Source organism: Oenanthe melanoleuca, chromosome 26 (assembly GCF_029582105.1).
Source record: "Oenanthe melanoleuca isolate GR-GAL-2019-014 chromosome 26, OMel1.0, whole genome shotgun sequence".
NCBI lineage: Eukaryota > Metazoa > Chordata > Aves > Passeriformes > Muscicapidae > Oenanthe > Oenanthe melanoleuca.
This window is the reverse complement of record NC_079359.1, coordinates 3,275,533-3,292,389: the sequence shown is the minus strand read 5'-3', so window position 1 is coordinate 3,292,389 and position 16,857 is coordinate 3,275,533. Positions and strand designations below refer to the sequence as shown.

The following is a 16,857-nucleotide window of genomic DNA, read 5'->3' as shown; positions in this document are numbered from 1 at the left end:
CAGATGCTGCTTCTTCCCCAGAGCCTGGCGTCTGTCCACGCTCTCGTTCCAGCTAAGGAAGGGCCCGAGGCAGCGAGTGTTCCGTGCAGGACGCGCGGCCAGGCCGGCAGAGGATGGACCCCGATGCCAGCGCTGCTCTGAGCAGTCCCTGCCCAGCAGCCACGGGCAGGACGGGGACCAGGACATGTCTATCGAAAGCAACAGATGCAAAACTCAAACACAGCCTTCCCAGACTCCTGCAGACATCCCAAGCAGAGAGACAGCTGAAGGCTCTCTGTGCATACAAAGTGCACACAAAGCTCTTTTTCTTTTTCCCCTGAGTGCATTCGAGAGACAATTTGCATCTTGTCGAAGATTCTGCTGTCACTGCTATTGCTCTGCTTTTGGCAGCCTGTATGTGGGAGATGGAGATATGTCCAGCTCACAGCTGGGTCCTGCACACCCAGATCTCAGAGCAGGGGGATCCCATTTGGTTGTGAAAATCTGTTTTTGTAATTGGCCTTGTGATCTGTGGAGTTCGGTGCTGTCCCTTAACAGCATATGCAGTCTGGGCTACTTGAGTGGAAAGCAGGGGAAAGGATCTGGTTGCCACAGGCACGATGAGAAAGCCCCAGCTCTTCATAGAGCACTGGTGGGGAAAGGGGCTTGTACACAAAACCCTACAATAAATCTGAGATTAGCACACAGCCACTTCATTTTTGTTTAATTTTCTTCCCCATGCAGACTGGCAGCGTGACAATGGCAATGGAGGGAATCGGTCATGGTTGTCAAGTTCAGGCAATTTTATTGACAGGAAAAAAAAATTTACTGCAACTTTATTGGCTTTTTTAATGTTTATGGGGCCTGGAGCTACTAATGAATCAAATACAAGTATCCTCTAAATTGCCAGTTCTGGTCCACCCACTTTGCTCCCCAAAATCCACTCCAATCTCTCTTGCTCCCCTGTGGAGTCCATTCCTATTATCCACAGGGAACTTTGGCACAGCTCTGTTACACTTCCCAAGATCCTCAAACTTCCTTCACCCCCAGATCCCTGCATGCCTCTGCTCTCATCATTCCCTTCCAGAGGCAACCCAAACACCCCTACCATGGTGGATAAAGCACAGTCCTTGGGAACCTCCCAAGGACCAGCCAGAACCCACTGGGGAGATGTCAAACAAAATTCATTTAATTGAATGAAGTGATACCCACTCAGGGGCCTTACCCCAGGGTCCAACCCCATTCTTAGGGGCTCATTTAGCACTGCACAGTCAATCTGGGGACACTGGCACGTGTTCCTGGGGGCTGGCAGCAGTGACCAAATCCAGAAACAGCCACCCAGAGCTTCTGCCCAGCTGAGGAGAGCTTGCTCCAGTTCCAGCCTGACACAGCCCAGGCACGAGCTACAGGGCTCACCTGAGTCTGTATGAAAATCCCTGCACCAGCTGTGGTCAGGCCATGTTCTTGCTGTGTTTCAACAAGAGCAGATGCAGTAAAACCCTGTCAAGGGTCTCTGGTGGGCCCCTGTTCCTCGCAGGTCATTCCTGAGTGCAAACCACTACCAGAATGTGTCAGTGCAGTTTCCCCCGAATGGCTACTATAAAATGACAAGTTTTATATGAAAATAGAAAAAAGCTCTGGGGCAGACACATTCCCAGAGCATGTCCAAAGCCTGGCTGCTGCCCAGGGGACCAGCAGCTGCGTGCCAAGCTGGGCCATGCAGAACAGGATCAGGCAAGCTGAGCAACTGAGGACACTGAGATGCCAGTGCTCCAGCAGGGCAGGTACCAGGTGAGAATGAGGATCATGCAGATGTCAGCCCACACCCAAATCCCAGGATCTGAAGAGCAAAGGAGACCTGGCAGTGTTCACATCCAGTCAGATGGGGATTGGGAAGGCACGAGAGGTGCTGAGCTCGACTCACACCCCCAGCCAAGGTGAGCCAACCTGAGTCAAGGCCTCAACTCCACATTTATCCTGGTTTTGCCTGCACACACAGAGAGGAGAATGGGAAGGAAAGGCTGTTCCATTAGTGAACAACACCGCAGGCTAATCTAACATGGCCCTGAATAGCATTTAATCAAATTAATGTCAGTACTCTAAATTATTTGCAGATACCCCATTCTTCCACCACCATCATTTTTCTACCACTTCTCCCCAATTATAAAAAAATAAATAAAATCCCCCAGAGGAGCCCAGGGCACTATACACAGAGAACAGATTTCCCTTTCTGACGCTGTCTCATTGAATCAGCATTAGCTGCTTTCCACACACTCCATGGGAATCCAGGCTTGAACAATAAAAAAAAAGCCATAAAAAATGGTTTATGTTCTCTTTTTACCTGCTCATTTGTGAATGAAAATATCTTTGAACTGAATAAAAAGTTCAGCTCCAGAACACTGGTACAACTGCCAGAGCACGCGGGGTTTGCCCTTCTCAGATGTCAGCCCAGAGGAAGCTGTTGGGGCAGCAGCAAGATCCCACCCTCCAGGGGAAGGGGAAAGCTTTTGCAAGCATCTTGGATACATTTATGGGATCTGTGGGATCACAAAACGCCGTGTGAGGGAACAGGTAATGGCATTTCCTTCCCCACTTCTGTGGAGGAATTCCACCATCAGTTATTGCAATTCCTTCTCATTACAGTGGCCTCGTCCTTGTCCCCTCCAGACAGGCAAAGTCCAGCCTGCTGTTTCCCTGGGTTAATCCCTGTTTGCCACAGGGACCAGGAATGCACTGGGCATCCCAAAATCCATTTGCAATGGATTTCCCACAAGAGGCATCTGTGGCAGATGCACTGGTGAGCACAGCAGACACGATGGGGCCAAGCTCCAGGAGCAGCAGAATCCCTCTTGGTCCATATTCCTGTGACATTTTTCCTGCTCTCCCAGCTCATTGCCCGCCAAGGACAATTAAGTGCATTTATTGTGCACTTTTCTGGATGACACTTCTCACTCACTGCTGCAGTTTTGTGATGTGACCTTTCATTCGCCTGCTCTGGTGAGGGATGAGGCAATGAGGCTGCAGGAGCTCGGCGCACGCTGCGGGGCCGTGCTCCTCCACGTGGGAGGCAGCAGTGCTGCTCCTCCTGGCTGGTGGGGTGGCCATTCCTGCTTCACTGGAGCTGCTCACATTTGGCAGGCAATGCTGCTGAGGCTTTTATCCTACTTGCAGAGCTGTATTTTTGCTAAGTCAAGGACAGCACAGCCACTGCCAGCAGCTTTGCCTCGGTTGTGTTCACCCACCGCACAAATAAACTTTCCCCTCTGATGAAGGAATCCCAGCGGGCTGCAGAGCAGAGCAGGAGGATTGGAAGCACTATCTCTACTTCAGCTGCTCCTAATCCCAGCTGCCAGCATAGGCTGCTGCTCAATTCCAGCTCCATATGAAAAGAAGCAGCTGAGTGTCCCAGTCTGACTGCCCAGTGGCAGTGGTGCTGGCCATGAAGGTCACTTGGTGGCAATGCAGAGGGTGAGGGAAAGAAGCTGCTGTCTTGGACAGTGGGGCTTGTGCTCCAGAGTGGCAGAGTAATAGGCAAAGTCTCTTTGCCTTACCCATAAACACAGTGTGGCTACTGTAGGCAACTTGAAGGGAATAGAAGAATTTCTGCAGACACAAAGATGTGGCCCAATATGCAGATGAGGGAAGAGAACTCAGTGTTTTGGAAAGCTAAGCTACCTAAATCCATCTTTTATCACCCCTTTCTTTCCTGAACCAAACCAAAAGATTACACAATCCAAGATCTGTGTAGACCTCGGTCCCTTCCCAGGAACACGTACATCAGCTCCGAGAGGGCGCTCCGATGTCACGTCACATCCATGTCCCAATAATCCTGCTGACTTGTGCCACTGATACCCACCCCTGAGTGAAGCCAATGCTTAATCAAGATCAACTTTGTCCCAGATGCAGAGCTGGAAATCCCAGGAGCAGAGAGGAGACTCTAGAGCACCTTTTCCTTCCACAGCACAGCCTGCGAGACACTCGTGGATCCCACTGTCACCTGCAGGAGCTGTGGGTCCCCCAAGCCCCTCTGAGCTGTTGGTCAGCAGACCCTGAGAGCAGCAGGACCCTCACCCCTCCCTGCTGCCCACTCCAGCTGCAGCCTGTCCAGTGAAGCCAGCACATGGCTGCAGCACAGCTAATCCCCTAATCCTCAGCTCCTGGAGTTCTGAAAATAACGGAATTATTATTTTTGGAAACAACACATGTTTCTGCCTTCCTATATTAACATCTAATTAAGAAGCCAAATATATTTACAGAGCACTTTTCAAACTCCCTTTACACACAGCGTGCTCATGAATCATTTCCCTTTACCTGGGGATAAAGGCTCTTGTGACATGGGGCACAGATTAACATAGGAGCCAGCTGAAAATACCCAGGGAATCAAAAATTCCTGAAACCAGACCTGGCTGCAGTACAAAGCACCAGCAAGCCCAGCACCCCCAGTTTGTGTCTGTTACAAAAAAGACACCCAGGGAGCAAACAGGGCAATTTAAACCCTGGTTCTGCAGTGAAGAACAGCACCAAGCACCCCAGTGCCTGCACATACCAGCTCTCACACTGCTGCAGAAACAGGACACACTCCTTGTTAGACTGTTCTTAACCCTCCTCTGAGTTGCTATCTACTACAGGCTGAGTACCTTCCTCAGTAATTAAAGGGTTCTTTTAGGACACTGCCCTGCTCTGTAGCTGCACGATCTTTGCACACTGAACACTCTTCTCCTGCAAAGCTCCTAATTTGCCCCCAAAAGGCACCTGGGGACCCCAGAGCAAAGGGACCATCCTGGCACGTCAGAACACCCTGCAGCTCTCTGAGCAGGGAGCAATGCAATGCAAAACCTTGCACAGAAAACACGTGTTTTCATATCAAAGGACTCCAATTTCCTAGTTTGGGCTACTAAAACTTAATTAACCTGATAACCTACCTGGTGATTTGCAAACCATTACCCAGCGTCCTTTGGACCTTGAAATATTGAACATAGTGAGGCTCTAAGAGGGAGTAAGCCTCTCATAGAAACTGCTTAAGTCCAGGAAAGTAACACTTTTAGCTTGGAATATTCTCTGTTAGAGATTGGAAGGGGCAGGCAATAAAGCAATGGTTGTGGAAAGAAGAGGACTGGGCAGCCCAGCACTCAGAGCTCGGTGTCCTGAGCCCCTGCTCTGCCCAGCTTCAGTGCTCACATCAGTTTTAATAATTCATCCAAGAACATCAAAAACACCTCTAGAACCAAATTAACTACTTGCTCCTCACTTGTGCTCTAGCTGAAGGTTTTGTTTCCCCAACACCAGAAGCTGAAGGCAAGGAACACCACAGAGGGGAAGATTCTAAATAATTCAACTTTCCTGCTGAGCTGATGTATTAGCTCAGAGTTCTCAGGGCTGGGATGAATGGATTTAAAGCCAGGGCTGGCATGGGTGCCAGGGTCAACTCCCTAAGAAAGGAGATAAGCAGCAAAATGGAAATCAGCTGGGGTTTGCAGGAAATCTTTGTGAAATTATTTGACCTTTTAAATTTAAGAGGAATGAGAAAATGAGTGTCCCATTCCCTGGATCCAGCAGTAGACAACTGCTGCAATGGGTGCAGCCACCTAGCACTGGACAGGGAAGAAAAATGTCCAGCCATGAAGACAGCAAATCCTACCACGTACCAAACACCACCACACAGAGGGACTCACACAGGAACCTTTGCTACCGGAGCTCTGAGCTGAGTGAGGTCCATCACACCTGGCCAGGCAAGGGAAAGGTGTTTTATCTGCAACTGCTGGATGAGAGCAGCCACCGACCCCACAGCGATCACAGATCCATCAGCAGGGGATCCCAAGAGGATCCACAAGGTTATTTCATTTACATTTGTTGTACCATCCCCAAACAGCCCCAGCACACACAGGGATGCTGAACTATCACACATCCCTGGCTGAGATGGGACACTGGGGTTTGGGACACGGGGTGAAAACCACAGCAAACCCCAGCTCTGGAGGGGAGCATTGGCCCTGACAAGGGAAGGGAAAGCAAATGGCCTGGCTGCCAGCTGTGGAGACCAGGAGGCACAGCTGGATAGATCCCACAACACGTATCCTCCCGGCCAGGTCACTTTTTAAAGCATAATTACACCTTGCCTTTAAGTAGCCCAACAGATGCTGCTCAGGTGTGTGCTTCCTTGAGCATCCATCCATGCCCTTCCCTGGATTCCTGTCTCTCTCCAGCTGCCCCTCATATTCTATCCACCAACAATGGTGCCTGTGTGCTCCCAAACCCCCTCACCCAGCTCACATCCTTCTGTCCCCAGCACCAGAGATGTCACTACTCCTGTTCCAAGGCAGAATGCTGCATTAGACAAAATTACTCTTCCAAAGGTTTACATCCATTTTTTGTTATTTGCCAAACTTGGAGCCCATGTTCAAAAGCATTTCTTTAAGCCATGCAGGGAGAACCCCTCCTGCAGCACCACAATTTTCCTTGTTTGAAGTTCATCCATCATTCCACACAAATTCTCAGGTCTTTACACCATGCTGCTTAAAGTTTCTAGACACTGGTTATTAAAACCCCTCAACCCTGAGCATTACCATGTCACCATCATTAGGTTTCAGAGCCAACAGTGTCAGTGCAATTAGGTACAGCTCATTAGCATACTGCCTGCATGCTCTGAGCAAGTACAGTTCCAACAAGAGGTCTGCTGCCTCTTCCACAGCCCAGAGCACAGACTGCTTAGGGGCTTCATCAAAACACCAGCGAATTTCAGTTCCCATTCCTGGAGTAAATTGGATAGTAAAGATTTAGGGAGCAGATTAAATAAAATTTTCTACCAAAATTGTAGCGAGAAAACCAATAACACCTGAATTAAATGTGAAGACCCAACACAACCCTCATCTATTCCTTCTGCCCAACCCAGACCATCGCGCCGGGCGGGAGAACCTGGCTCTGCCCGGTGTCCACACAGGGCATTGGTAATGCAGGAATTTTGGCCAACCCATTCCCCGGAGCTTGGGACCCCCTGGGCACTCACCAGGAAGCGAACATCGTCGAAGCCGTTCAGGAGCAGCTTGCTCTCGTACTGCTGCAGGCCGATGGACTCCAGCCACTCCCCAACGCTCTGCTCCAGCATCCGCGAACCTGACGAGAGAGGAATCGGCAGCCGCTTGAACAGGGAGAAACCGTTCAGGCGGTAGCAGCGGCACTCTGAGGAGGACAGATGGCATTGCCACATCATAGTCATTACCATCAAGAAACTCAAAAAATTATGCTCAGAGTACAACAAATCAGCGGGCAGACAATTCCTCTTGTGTGCACAGAGCATGGACAACAAGCTCGCAGTGCCTCTGTGGGCTCCGGGTGCAAATCTGTACCGCAGTCCACACTCGGGAAAGAAACTCCTCGCCCGGGCAAAGATTCAGAGGCGCTGCTGGGGCGCTGAGATCACAGGCACTGCTGTCAGGGCTCTGAGTTCCTCGCCAGGCAAGCACATGAAGCCCAACCCCACGGGGATGCGGATCCACTCCTCGGCTCAGCGGAAGGGGGCGGGAGGAGAGCAGCAAACTTCCACCCGAGGCATTCCCAGGCAGTCACAGGTGCGAGGGGAGGGAGCAGGGCTGTGCCAGTCCTCTCATCCACACACCTCTGGACACAGGCTCAGCAGGGAGCACGGAGCAGCCTGAGAGAAAACAGCTTCATGCTCGGACACGGCGGATGCTCGGGAAAGCAGCAGGAGCCCAGGCAGAGCGGCTGTCCGCGGGAAGACACGCAAGACAAAGGAAGCACAGACTGCAGCAGCAGAGAGAAAGGGCTTGTACTCTTCCTCCCCAGCAGTCCTGAGAGAGGCAAACCATGGCAGGGGCTTCGTCTCGCTGTTACTGTGTGATGGGGACCCCAGGCACAGTCTGGCAGCCCTGGCTCTGTCGTTTTACCAGCAATCCAGTCACTTGGCATTCCAGCACGCTGCCTGGACCTCTTGGCATTCCAGCACACTGGCCCCAGAGAGCCCAGCCCCACTGCTGCACCGTGTGACAGCACAGCCAGGACGGCTCTCACCCAACACTGCTGGTCCTGCCAGCTGTTGGGCACGCACCTGGATTTGCCCTTCCTTCATTTTCTTCAGCCGAGCGCAGCCGCGGCGTCGAGCCCCTCGCTCAGCCAGGGAGCAGCTCTGCAGGAAGGAGGCATTTCGGTTCCCTGCTTCCGAGCCACGGCAAAAGGAAAAAAGCAAATGCAAGCACACTCTCTCCTCTTCCTGCAGCAGCTCAAGTCCGAGCCGTGCCCTTGCACCTCCCCTTCAGCATATGATAAAGGAGATTCCTGCCAGCACCTATGGAAGCTGTGGCAGATGAGCTCTCCCTTCCCTCACCCCTGGGTAGAGTCCAATGACTTGTTACTCTCCTCTAGTAAAGCTCAAGACCTTAAGTACAACCAAAAAAAGTTCAGAGATTTCCTTCTCATCAGAGAATTTGCTATGCAAGACAGGCAGATTTTCGGGCTCCCTGGCATGTTTGTTTCCAGCATGGATGCAAAGAAAAGGATGATCCGGAGACCCCCGTTTGCTTCCTTTGAACCTCCAGGTCAGCTGAAGCAGTTTGGTACCTTCCAGCCATCCCTCCCCACGGTGCTGCAATGGCTGCACACACAGAGCCCACGGTGTCACCTGCAGATTCCTGGGGTAATTCCTGCTGTCTGCTCCCGGGGGTCGCTCCTGCACCGGTATTTGGGAGCTCCGGTCGCTCCTTCCAGCGCACGAGATCACAAAAGGTTTCTGCCTCCCTCCCCTGAGGCAGCCCGTACTCCGGGGCAGCAGCTCAGCCCGGACTGGGAGCCAGGAGCTCCAGCCTGCCAGCTCTCCATCCTCCCCTCCATCCTTCCCCCGCCGTCCCTGCGCTCCGCCGGCGGCTGCGGCGCTTTGTCTGAGCCGCGAGCCCCACGCTCCGCGCTGTCCCTCCTTTCTCCTCATCCTCTCCCCCCTCCCAGTGCTCCCACCCGCCCGCCAGGGAGGCAGCGGCTCCGGAACTCTCCAGTGGAAATCACTGACTCCTCAATATTTACTCGATGATGGACAACAAGGCTTGGGGGTTTTAAAAAATGATGTCACAGGTCTGCTTCGACAGATCCGAGTGATTTGTGGCTGGCTCAGAATTAATTTATCAAGAGAGAGGTGAGGAAGTGCCTGCTGCCTACTACAGCATTCCTGGGAGCTGTCGGGGTATTGGGAGGGGGAATGAAACCACAGCAGCTCCTTCTCCTGAGCTCCTGCATTTAATTTTTGAAATTACTTACTCTATTCAGCCCAGCATGCACCTGTAAATACATTTCTGCTTTTTAAAGGGAAACCTACATGATACCAACTGCAGGTTTTCTTTTTACAAAACCCTTTCAAGTCATGACAAAATGAAGAGAGGGGAGTATTTGGACTGAGGGAATGGAGGGGTTTCCTTTAAAAAGAGAAGAGCAGACACCTAAAACATCCCAGGCTGAAAACTAAGATGCCTAAAACTAAAACACACCTGATACCTGTGTGTTACAAGGATGGTACGAGAACAGAAGAATCACAGTTACCTGTGCCCCCTGGCAAGATTCTGATCACAACTTTTGACTGAAACAAACTCCTAATTCTCAGCTCCATCCTTCCCCTTATGCTCCACATTCTGGGAATTCTGCCTTTGATTCTGCAGCTGGCAGGGGGAAAACCAGTGGGCAGAGCTGGAACGATGAGTGCATTCCCAAAGCTGTGGTGCTTCCTGCAAGGCTCTTCTCAAGTCCCACAGCACAGAGAAGAAGAGGCTGCCAGGGCTCAGGAGGGGCTTTCAGGTGTTATTGTTTCAGTAACAATCTTTAGTGTGAAGTTTGCATGTTTGTGGAGGACGAAATCGGTGCATGGGCTATGCTGGACCAACATCACCCCACCTGCTCATGGAAATTTGGTGCACAGAGACACAAATGTCTGTTCCGAGGCCAAACTCCCTTAACAAAAAGGGCAGGTGCAGTTTGGTATCCCTAAAATGATGGTGTTCCTTGACTGCCCAAGCTCCAAGAAAGCCCTGTCAGCCCTTACCCAGACACAAGGCAGTGGTACAGAGCAACTGCTCATACAACCAGCTCCAAACACACTTATCCCCACAGGAGGTGACAACAAGGCACTTCACCTTTCCAGACCCCAAGCTAGTCACGAGCCCCAATATCCTCAAACCTCACTAATTTTAAGGATGAGAGAGCATTAGGGGAGCTCCCTGCAGTTCCCTGTACATTCACCATGACCTGAAGCACAACAGTCCCACAAAGAAAGCGCTGTGGAGGAAAAGCCAAATGTGTGAGAGCTCCCAGTGAGGGACTGGCAGAGCTCTGCCTGCTCCAGGGAAAGGAGGCATAAACAGGGACCGTGCCCAGCAGAAGATCTGCACACAAGGGATCCCAAAGTGAGAGTGACAGAGCACAGCCTGTGGGAAAAGCCCTGGCTCCAGGACACAGCAGCTCCTGTGCCCACCTGCTCCAGGGTTCCCATCTTGCTGAGAGCTCCCTGCACAGCTGCAGTCTGCAGGAGCACTGGCTCCCCCTCTCCTCTCTATGTCAGACCTTTCCCTGGTGCTATCAATCCATCACAGCCCAGATCTGTGGAGGGCTGCCAGAGCAGAGAGCACAAACCCACTCAGAGCTTCAACTCCTCTGCAAAGCCACCCAACCCTGGAATGCAGAGCCTGAATCAGGCTAAACTCCCACTGGGAACAGTGGGTTCCTCCTCACCTAAGCAAAAACCTGAGTGACAAATGGATATGAGGTGAGCTCTGTCCCAGCCCCTGTGAGCTGCATGTGTGGATCTGCATTAGCATCTCATCAGGTGGAGCTGCTGCCCATCCCTAGGCAGAGCTGCTCTGCTGCAGCAGCCTGGAGGTGAAGGATTTAAAAGGACAGAAGCCCTCATGGTGGCAGCTCTCCAGCAAGCTTCAGTTCTGCTTCTGCTCACGATTCAAAGGCAGAGCAGGGAATTCACATTTTAAGTGTCCTCCAGGAGCCTTATTAATTGGGTATTGATACCTGCAGGTGCATTTAGAAATGCCCAGGATCACCCTCCACGAGGCACCTGGCAGATTAACCACATGCAAAGGGCACAGCCAGCATGGCACCTACACTGGCACCATCCAGCTCTGCTCAGCAAGCTGCTGCCCTCATGGAAAGAGCTAGGAGGGAAATCCTGCAGCTGCATTCTGGAAAATTAAAGCAATCTTCCCAAGGAGTGTAGAATTAAAATTGCTGGCAGCAGCATTGAGCATCGTTTGGGAACTCAGGTCTGCTCTCCTGTGCCAGAGCATTCCTCTCCCTCCCAGAGCCAAAGCAGGTGAAAGACATGACACACAGGAGCCAGCAGCTTGTTTGTGTGCAGAGCACAGCCAGGACAGACAGACACATGCTGGGTACTCTACCTGAGATCCTGTGCTGCTCCTGGGAAAAGTCAATGCCTTCACCGATGGAACTCATGATCTTTTCAATCTGAAAGTAAAAAAAAGCATGTGTTGCATTATTCATAAAGCCTCAGAAAAAGGTAAAAGCAGCCCAGGATTTCATCTCCCACATGACAGCTGAAGAAATTCAGGAAAGGATGTTAAGGTATCACTGAACCAGAAGAGATATCCTGAACACCTTGCCAGGGTAGGTCTTTGCTGGGATGGACGGCTCAGAGGGATATGTAGAGGTTGAGGCTCTGCTGAGCCTTCCCTTCCACAACTTGCCAGTGCCTGGAAATAAAAAGCTTCAACAAAACCATCCCTCTGGAGCACAGGCTGGGGGTAAGGAAGGAGCCCCAACCTCCCCATTCACCCTGCAGGAGCACACAGCCCCTACACCAGCAGTGAAGCTGCAGCAATGCTGTCACCCATTCCTGCCCAGCAAGCAGACTGGAGCTCAGCTTCCCCACACTCGGTTTTGTTGTGCATTTTTGTTTTGGCTTGCTTTATTTTTTAAACCACCACATTTCCCAATCCTATGCATGGAGCTGTGCTCCCATGAGCAGGTGCTTCCAAAGGGTTTGAAAACAGATTGTTTGGGATAGCAGCATCACGGGGCAAATGCCTGAAAGACCCAGGAGAGGGGGGCAGGAGACAGCTCCATCTTTGACCAAGCAATTCACAGTCTACAGATCCAGGCAAACCTCAGGCAATGAGGAAGAAAAGGTACAAGCTCTGCTGGAATGGGTCTGAGTCCACTTAAGAGCTGCATAGAAATAGCTGCAATTGCCACACATGCAATTGCAGGTTGCAATTCCCAACGAACCTTCAGGAGATTTCCTTAAATGAAAAGAGAAACTTTTCAAGCAATTCTTGAGCAGAATTTGTAAATTGAGGTTTCCAGTGCAGTGGTGCAGAGAGAGAACAGACAATTCCCAGGTTAGTTTGTAAGAGGTAAGACCTGAGAAACTACAGCTCAGGTGGTCAGTTCAGACACTTCAATACTCTCAGCACTGAACCCCACTGTTTCCCAAAGAGAAACACATTCAAGAGGCTCAGGGCTGGTTGCTTACTCCAGTCTTCATTCTATAACAGAGCAGGAAAAAAAAAAAAAAAGCCTCCAGTAAGACTCCCAAAAAGAAATTTCCCAAACATCCCTGCAAGGCACTTCCGAGTGGATGCTGCTGAATGCAAAGTGACTGGCCACAGAGTGGGGGAAGAAACCTCAACTCTTACTCAACTTTTTTTTCTCCTGGTCATTTAAGGACATATTTGGGGAAAGAGTCCAAGTTTCCCTGGACTTCACCCCTGGCTGTCTCTGCCCTGCCTGCCTCCCAGTGTGATGCTGTGTTTGGTGAGTCCCCAACCAGCCCAGTGGTGTGAGGAGCTCCTGGGGATGCTGCAGGGGGCTGGATCTGACTGCCATGCACATTCAGGGGCAGTTTGGCCTGAGCTCCACCACAAGGGGGTTTTGGTGAAACAAAAAAAGCTCTTACAAGGCTCCTGCCAAGGCAGATGTCCAGGAAGCCCCTCCTCCTGCAGGGAGCAGCAGGCACTGCACTTGCAGTGCTCAATCTGACCAGGCAGTCCTGTGAGCTGTAACAGAGCTGTTAAGGATGCAGGTTCTCTGTCCCTGGAAAACCAGGGACAAAAAAAAATACAGGGAAAACCAAAAAAGAGGATGAGCATCTCTGCTGGGCTTGAAATACAGTTAATGCCCATTTACTGGGAGATCAGAAAATCAGCCTGGGAAAACAATCAGAATCCCAGCACATCCAGCAGAAAAGGGAAGGATGATCTAAAGAGAAATTCCAGTTAGGAGGGGTTTGGAGTCAGTGGACACATGGATCCTGTCCTAAGGCAAAAGCATTCTTTGCTCCTCAGCCCCTGGACAGAGCCAGGACTCGAATGTGATCTTTGCTGGCACTGCTGGATTCATTCCAACAAGAACCACCAAAGCAGATGGTTTGGACCCCAAAAGCAGCAAATGCTCTCCAGCAAAACCTCTGAATTTCAGAGTGTCCTCAGGACATCACAGCCATGCAGGACTGGAGGGAAACACAGGGATGGTGCAGAACCAGCCCCATTCCCAGGTGACACCAAGGGCCAACACCTGGCACTGGCTCTGGAAGTTCTGCTCCTTTCCATGGACAGGCACTGAGCCCCAGCTGCAGAGGATTTCTGGGACACTGACACAACCCTGAGTGACTGCTGCACAATTTGGGTCTTGAGGTCAATTCAGTTCAAACCCCAAAAATTTAAGGACATTAAACTTTGCAGACTGGTGTCCACCAGCTTCAGGACAAGGTACATCTCTGAGCTGGAACTGCCCATGTACCTTGTCTGGGAATCTCTAGCTGGATTCAAATTGCAAATTAACTCTGAGGCCAAGTTTCTTTGTTTCCATCATGCTGCTCTCTCCGAATTTGAGAGAGACTTGATGCTGTCCAGGCTCAGCCCCCAGCACTGCCAGCTCTGCAGTCCCAACACTGTTTTGAGGACTTGCAGGTGCCTCTGAAGCACTGAAACACCCACGACCTTTTCCTCAAAAGCAGGGAATTGCCTTGTGCTATATAAAACTGAATGGAAATTAAAAAAATCACGTGGCAGAGGATTACCTTTCACAGCTCTCCTCTGCCAAGTGCTGGTCAGGGTTACACACAGTCCCAGCTATTACCATTAATGCAGAGGGAAATCCTGGCCTGCCCTCGACTCTCCACGAAATGCAAACACCTCAAACAGACTCACACATCATCCCAAACACGGGTTTATGTCTGACCAGCTTGGTTTAACTGTTAGGAGGCTGCAAAGAGAAGAATGAGGAGAAGGACAAGCCTGGAGAGGGAACCACTGCTTTAGAGCATCCCTATCCTCTGCAGCCTTTCCTCAGTTGCACTCCAGCCTGGACATGGGGCTGAAGAGAAGATACCTTGAAAATAGCCTATGCTAGAGTTTTTGAGGCTGTTCTTTCCCACTGGTTAATTATTAAAATACAAAAATACTATGTTTAAATATAGAGCTGCAGCTCAGACTTAGTTGTAGCCTGAACACTCAGTTCTGATTTGTTTTGGCTTAACCTGTATTTTTCCACTGAAAGCACCAACTGCCCATCTCTGATTGTGCTGTGAGGTTGGTTTGGGGTGGGGATTCTATGGTTTGTTTTACAGCCACAGAAATAAAACCACAAAATTCTTCCCCCTTCTAAATTAATACAACCATATCTGCTATCCCTGATGCAGAGAGGCAGTAGCTCCATGCTGGGACAGTGAGGGTGAGCCAGTGAGCCCTTAAACCCCACCAGGGAAGGAGAAACTCCTGCACAGCTGAAGTGCTCTGGGAGAAGGAAAGGCTGCAAGGACAGGAATGTCCCTCATTAACCCCACAGCAGGAATGTGCCTGGAAGGAGCTGTGGAGCAGGATTGGAGCTCTTGGATCTATCTGCACATTTGGTGAAAGATACAAATGCCCTGAAAAAAGGAGCTGGGTGTGGCTGAGAGTCCAGCAGGGCCGGGGCAGCTCTTCCAGGCAGGCAGGCAGCCATAGCAACTGGCCAGTGACTCCAAAACAGAACCTGACTCCAAATAAACCATCCCAAGCAGAGTTCTGCTAACAGAGGAAGAGCCATTTCTTTGCAGAAGGGCAGTGAGACCAAGCCAGCCTCGTGCCACACCGAGGTCTGCCCTGCTGCAGGACAGGAGACATTTCCACAGCAGAGTCCTGCACAGCAATTCCTCACCTCAGTGCTCGTGGCAGGAGCAGCCAATGCCTTCTTAAACTGGCAGGATGTCTGATCCCAGGCTGCAGGAGCTGCAGGGACCCAGAGAAGGACAGGTGCCACACCTGTGCAGAGGGCAGTGACCCCCCTGTCCCTGAGGGCACACAGTGCCCCACAGAGGCTCTGCTCCAAGCCAGCTCCATTCCACACCCTGCCCTGATGGATGCCAAGCCATGGGGTCCATACTGATCTCTCCAGCTTTTCTTCCCCAAGCCACTGCTGAAGTTTAAAGCCAATGAACCCACTGGGAGAAATGAGGGCCATTAGACCAGCCCCAGGGCTTTTGTCCCCAGAATAAAGATCTTCTCACAACACGGGCTGTCTGCCCACACACAGGGTAGGAGGCTCATTTGGACAGCACCAGACTGACCATCACTCTGTCAGGGTGACACTCACCCAGTCCTGGAGGCATCTCGATGCTCCTGGAGCTTTCTGAAAGACGCTTCATAAACCCTCACAGTCACCACCAATGCAAATGCAGAAGTTTGTTCTCAATCTCTGCACGCAGCATCAGAGACTGCCAAGGACACAGCAAGGTCACCCTGAGAGAACTAAAATCACAGAATCCTCAAACAGCTGGGGTTGAAAAGGACCTTAAAGCTCATCCAGTCTCACTCACTGCAATGGGCAGGGGCACCTTTCACTGTCCCAGGGTGCTCCAAGTCCTGTCCAGCCTGGCCTTGGGCACTTCCAGGGATCCAGGGGCAGTCACAGCTGCTCTGGGCACCCTGTGCCAGGGCCTCCCCACCTTGTGTGGGTCAAGGCCTTCTGCTTCTCCAGTGGCCCCTTACCAAACCGGTATCTTAAAAATCACCAGTGATTCCTGAGCACCAAGAAGAGAACCTGCAGTGCACCTGCACAGCCTGACTGAGCAGCAAAGTTACTCAAATAAAGGTCTGTAATTAAATAAAACCACACAGAACCAAGTGCACACTATCTGCCATATGGAGGGCATTAGTGCACTGTAATGACACCCTGCAGCAGGAGTATAATTAAGAATATAGCAGGATTCCCATTATAAATCCTTATTACTGAGGGTTCATAACCTACTGTACAAACCTGCCCAGGGCTCAGGCTCAGCAGACAAGAACAGCTCCAGCAGCAGATTCCAGTCTTGAAAGCTACTTACAAAGTTGAGTGGAAAGGTTATCAGTCTTTTACATTTCTGCAACTCCAGGAGAACGTCAGGAGTTAAGACTTCATTATTTCCAAGCTTTAACAGCTGGGGGATGGGGCAGATTTGGTTTTAAATTATTTAAAAAAAAACCCAATCCCCAAACAAGCTGCATCTATAGTTCCAAATCCCTTTGAGCACAGCAAACCCTCTGTGAATGATGTGAGCAGCCCTTGAGCACAACAAACCCACCAGTGATGCTGTGAGCAGCCCCATCACAGCCCAGCAGGTCAGCTTTAAACTCCAGGGGAGAACTTTGGGCACGTGAGGTTGACAGATGATGCTGGGGCAGAATCACTGACAGAATCACTGGCACTTCCATTCTCCACCAACAGCACAGCAAACCTCACATTACTGACTGATACTGCACCCCTGAAGAAGGAAGGGAGGCTGCTCAGACTCAGCTGGGATACATCCTGGAGCAGAAGAATGGCAGGATTACAGCATCCACCAGCATGTCTGAAAGGGATGCAGCAAGAGTGGGATCTGGGATGATACCTGCTGACTCCTCAATA

At 51.0% G+C, this 16,857-nt stretch overlaps 1 protein-coding gene across 9 annotated transcripts in view; it reads right to left on the bottom strand.

The window, feature by feature from the left end:
- Positions 1-16,857, bottom strand: part of ANKS1A (ankyrin repeat and sterile alpha motif domain containing 1A) — a 76,495-nt gene that overhangs the window by 15,151 nt on the left and 44,487 nt on the right. For all 9 annotated transcript variants that reach the window (XM_056511710.1, XM_056511711.1, XM_056511712.1 and 6 more), the window contains 2 exons: positions 11,373-11,439; positions 6,980-7,086 (listed from right to left, as the gene is read on the bottom strand). In XM_056511710.1, coding sequence (XP_056367685.1) covers positions 6,980-7,086; positions 11,373-11,439 — 174 coding nt within the window. The remainder of the gene's footprint in view (positions 1-6,979; positions 7,087-11,372; positions 11,440-16,857) is intronic.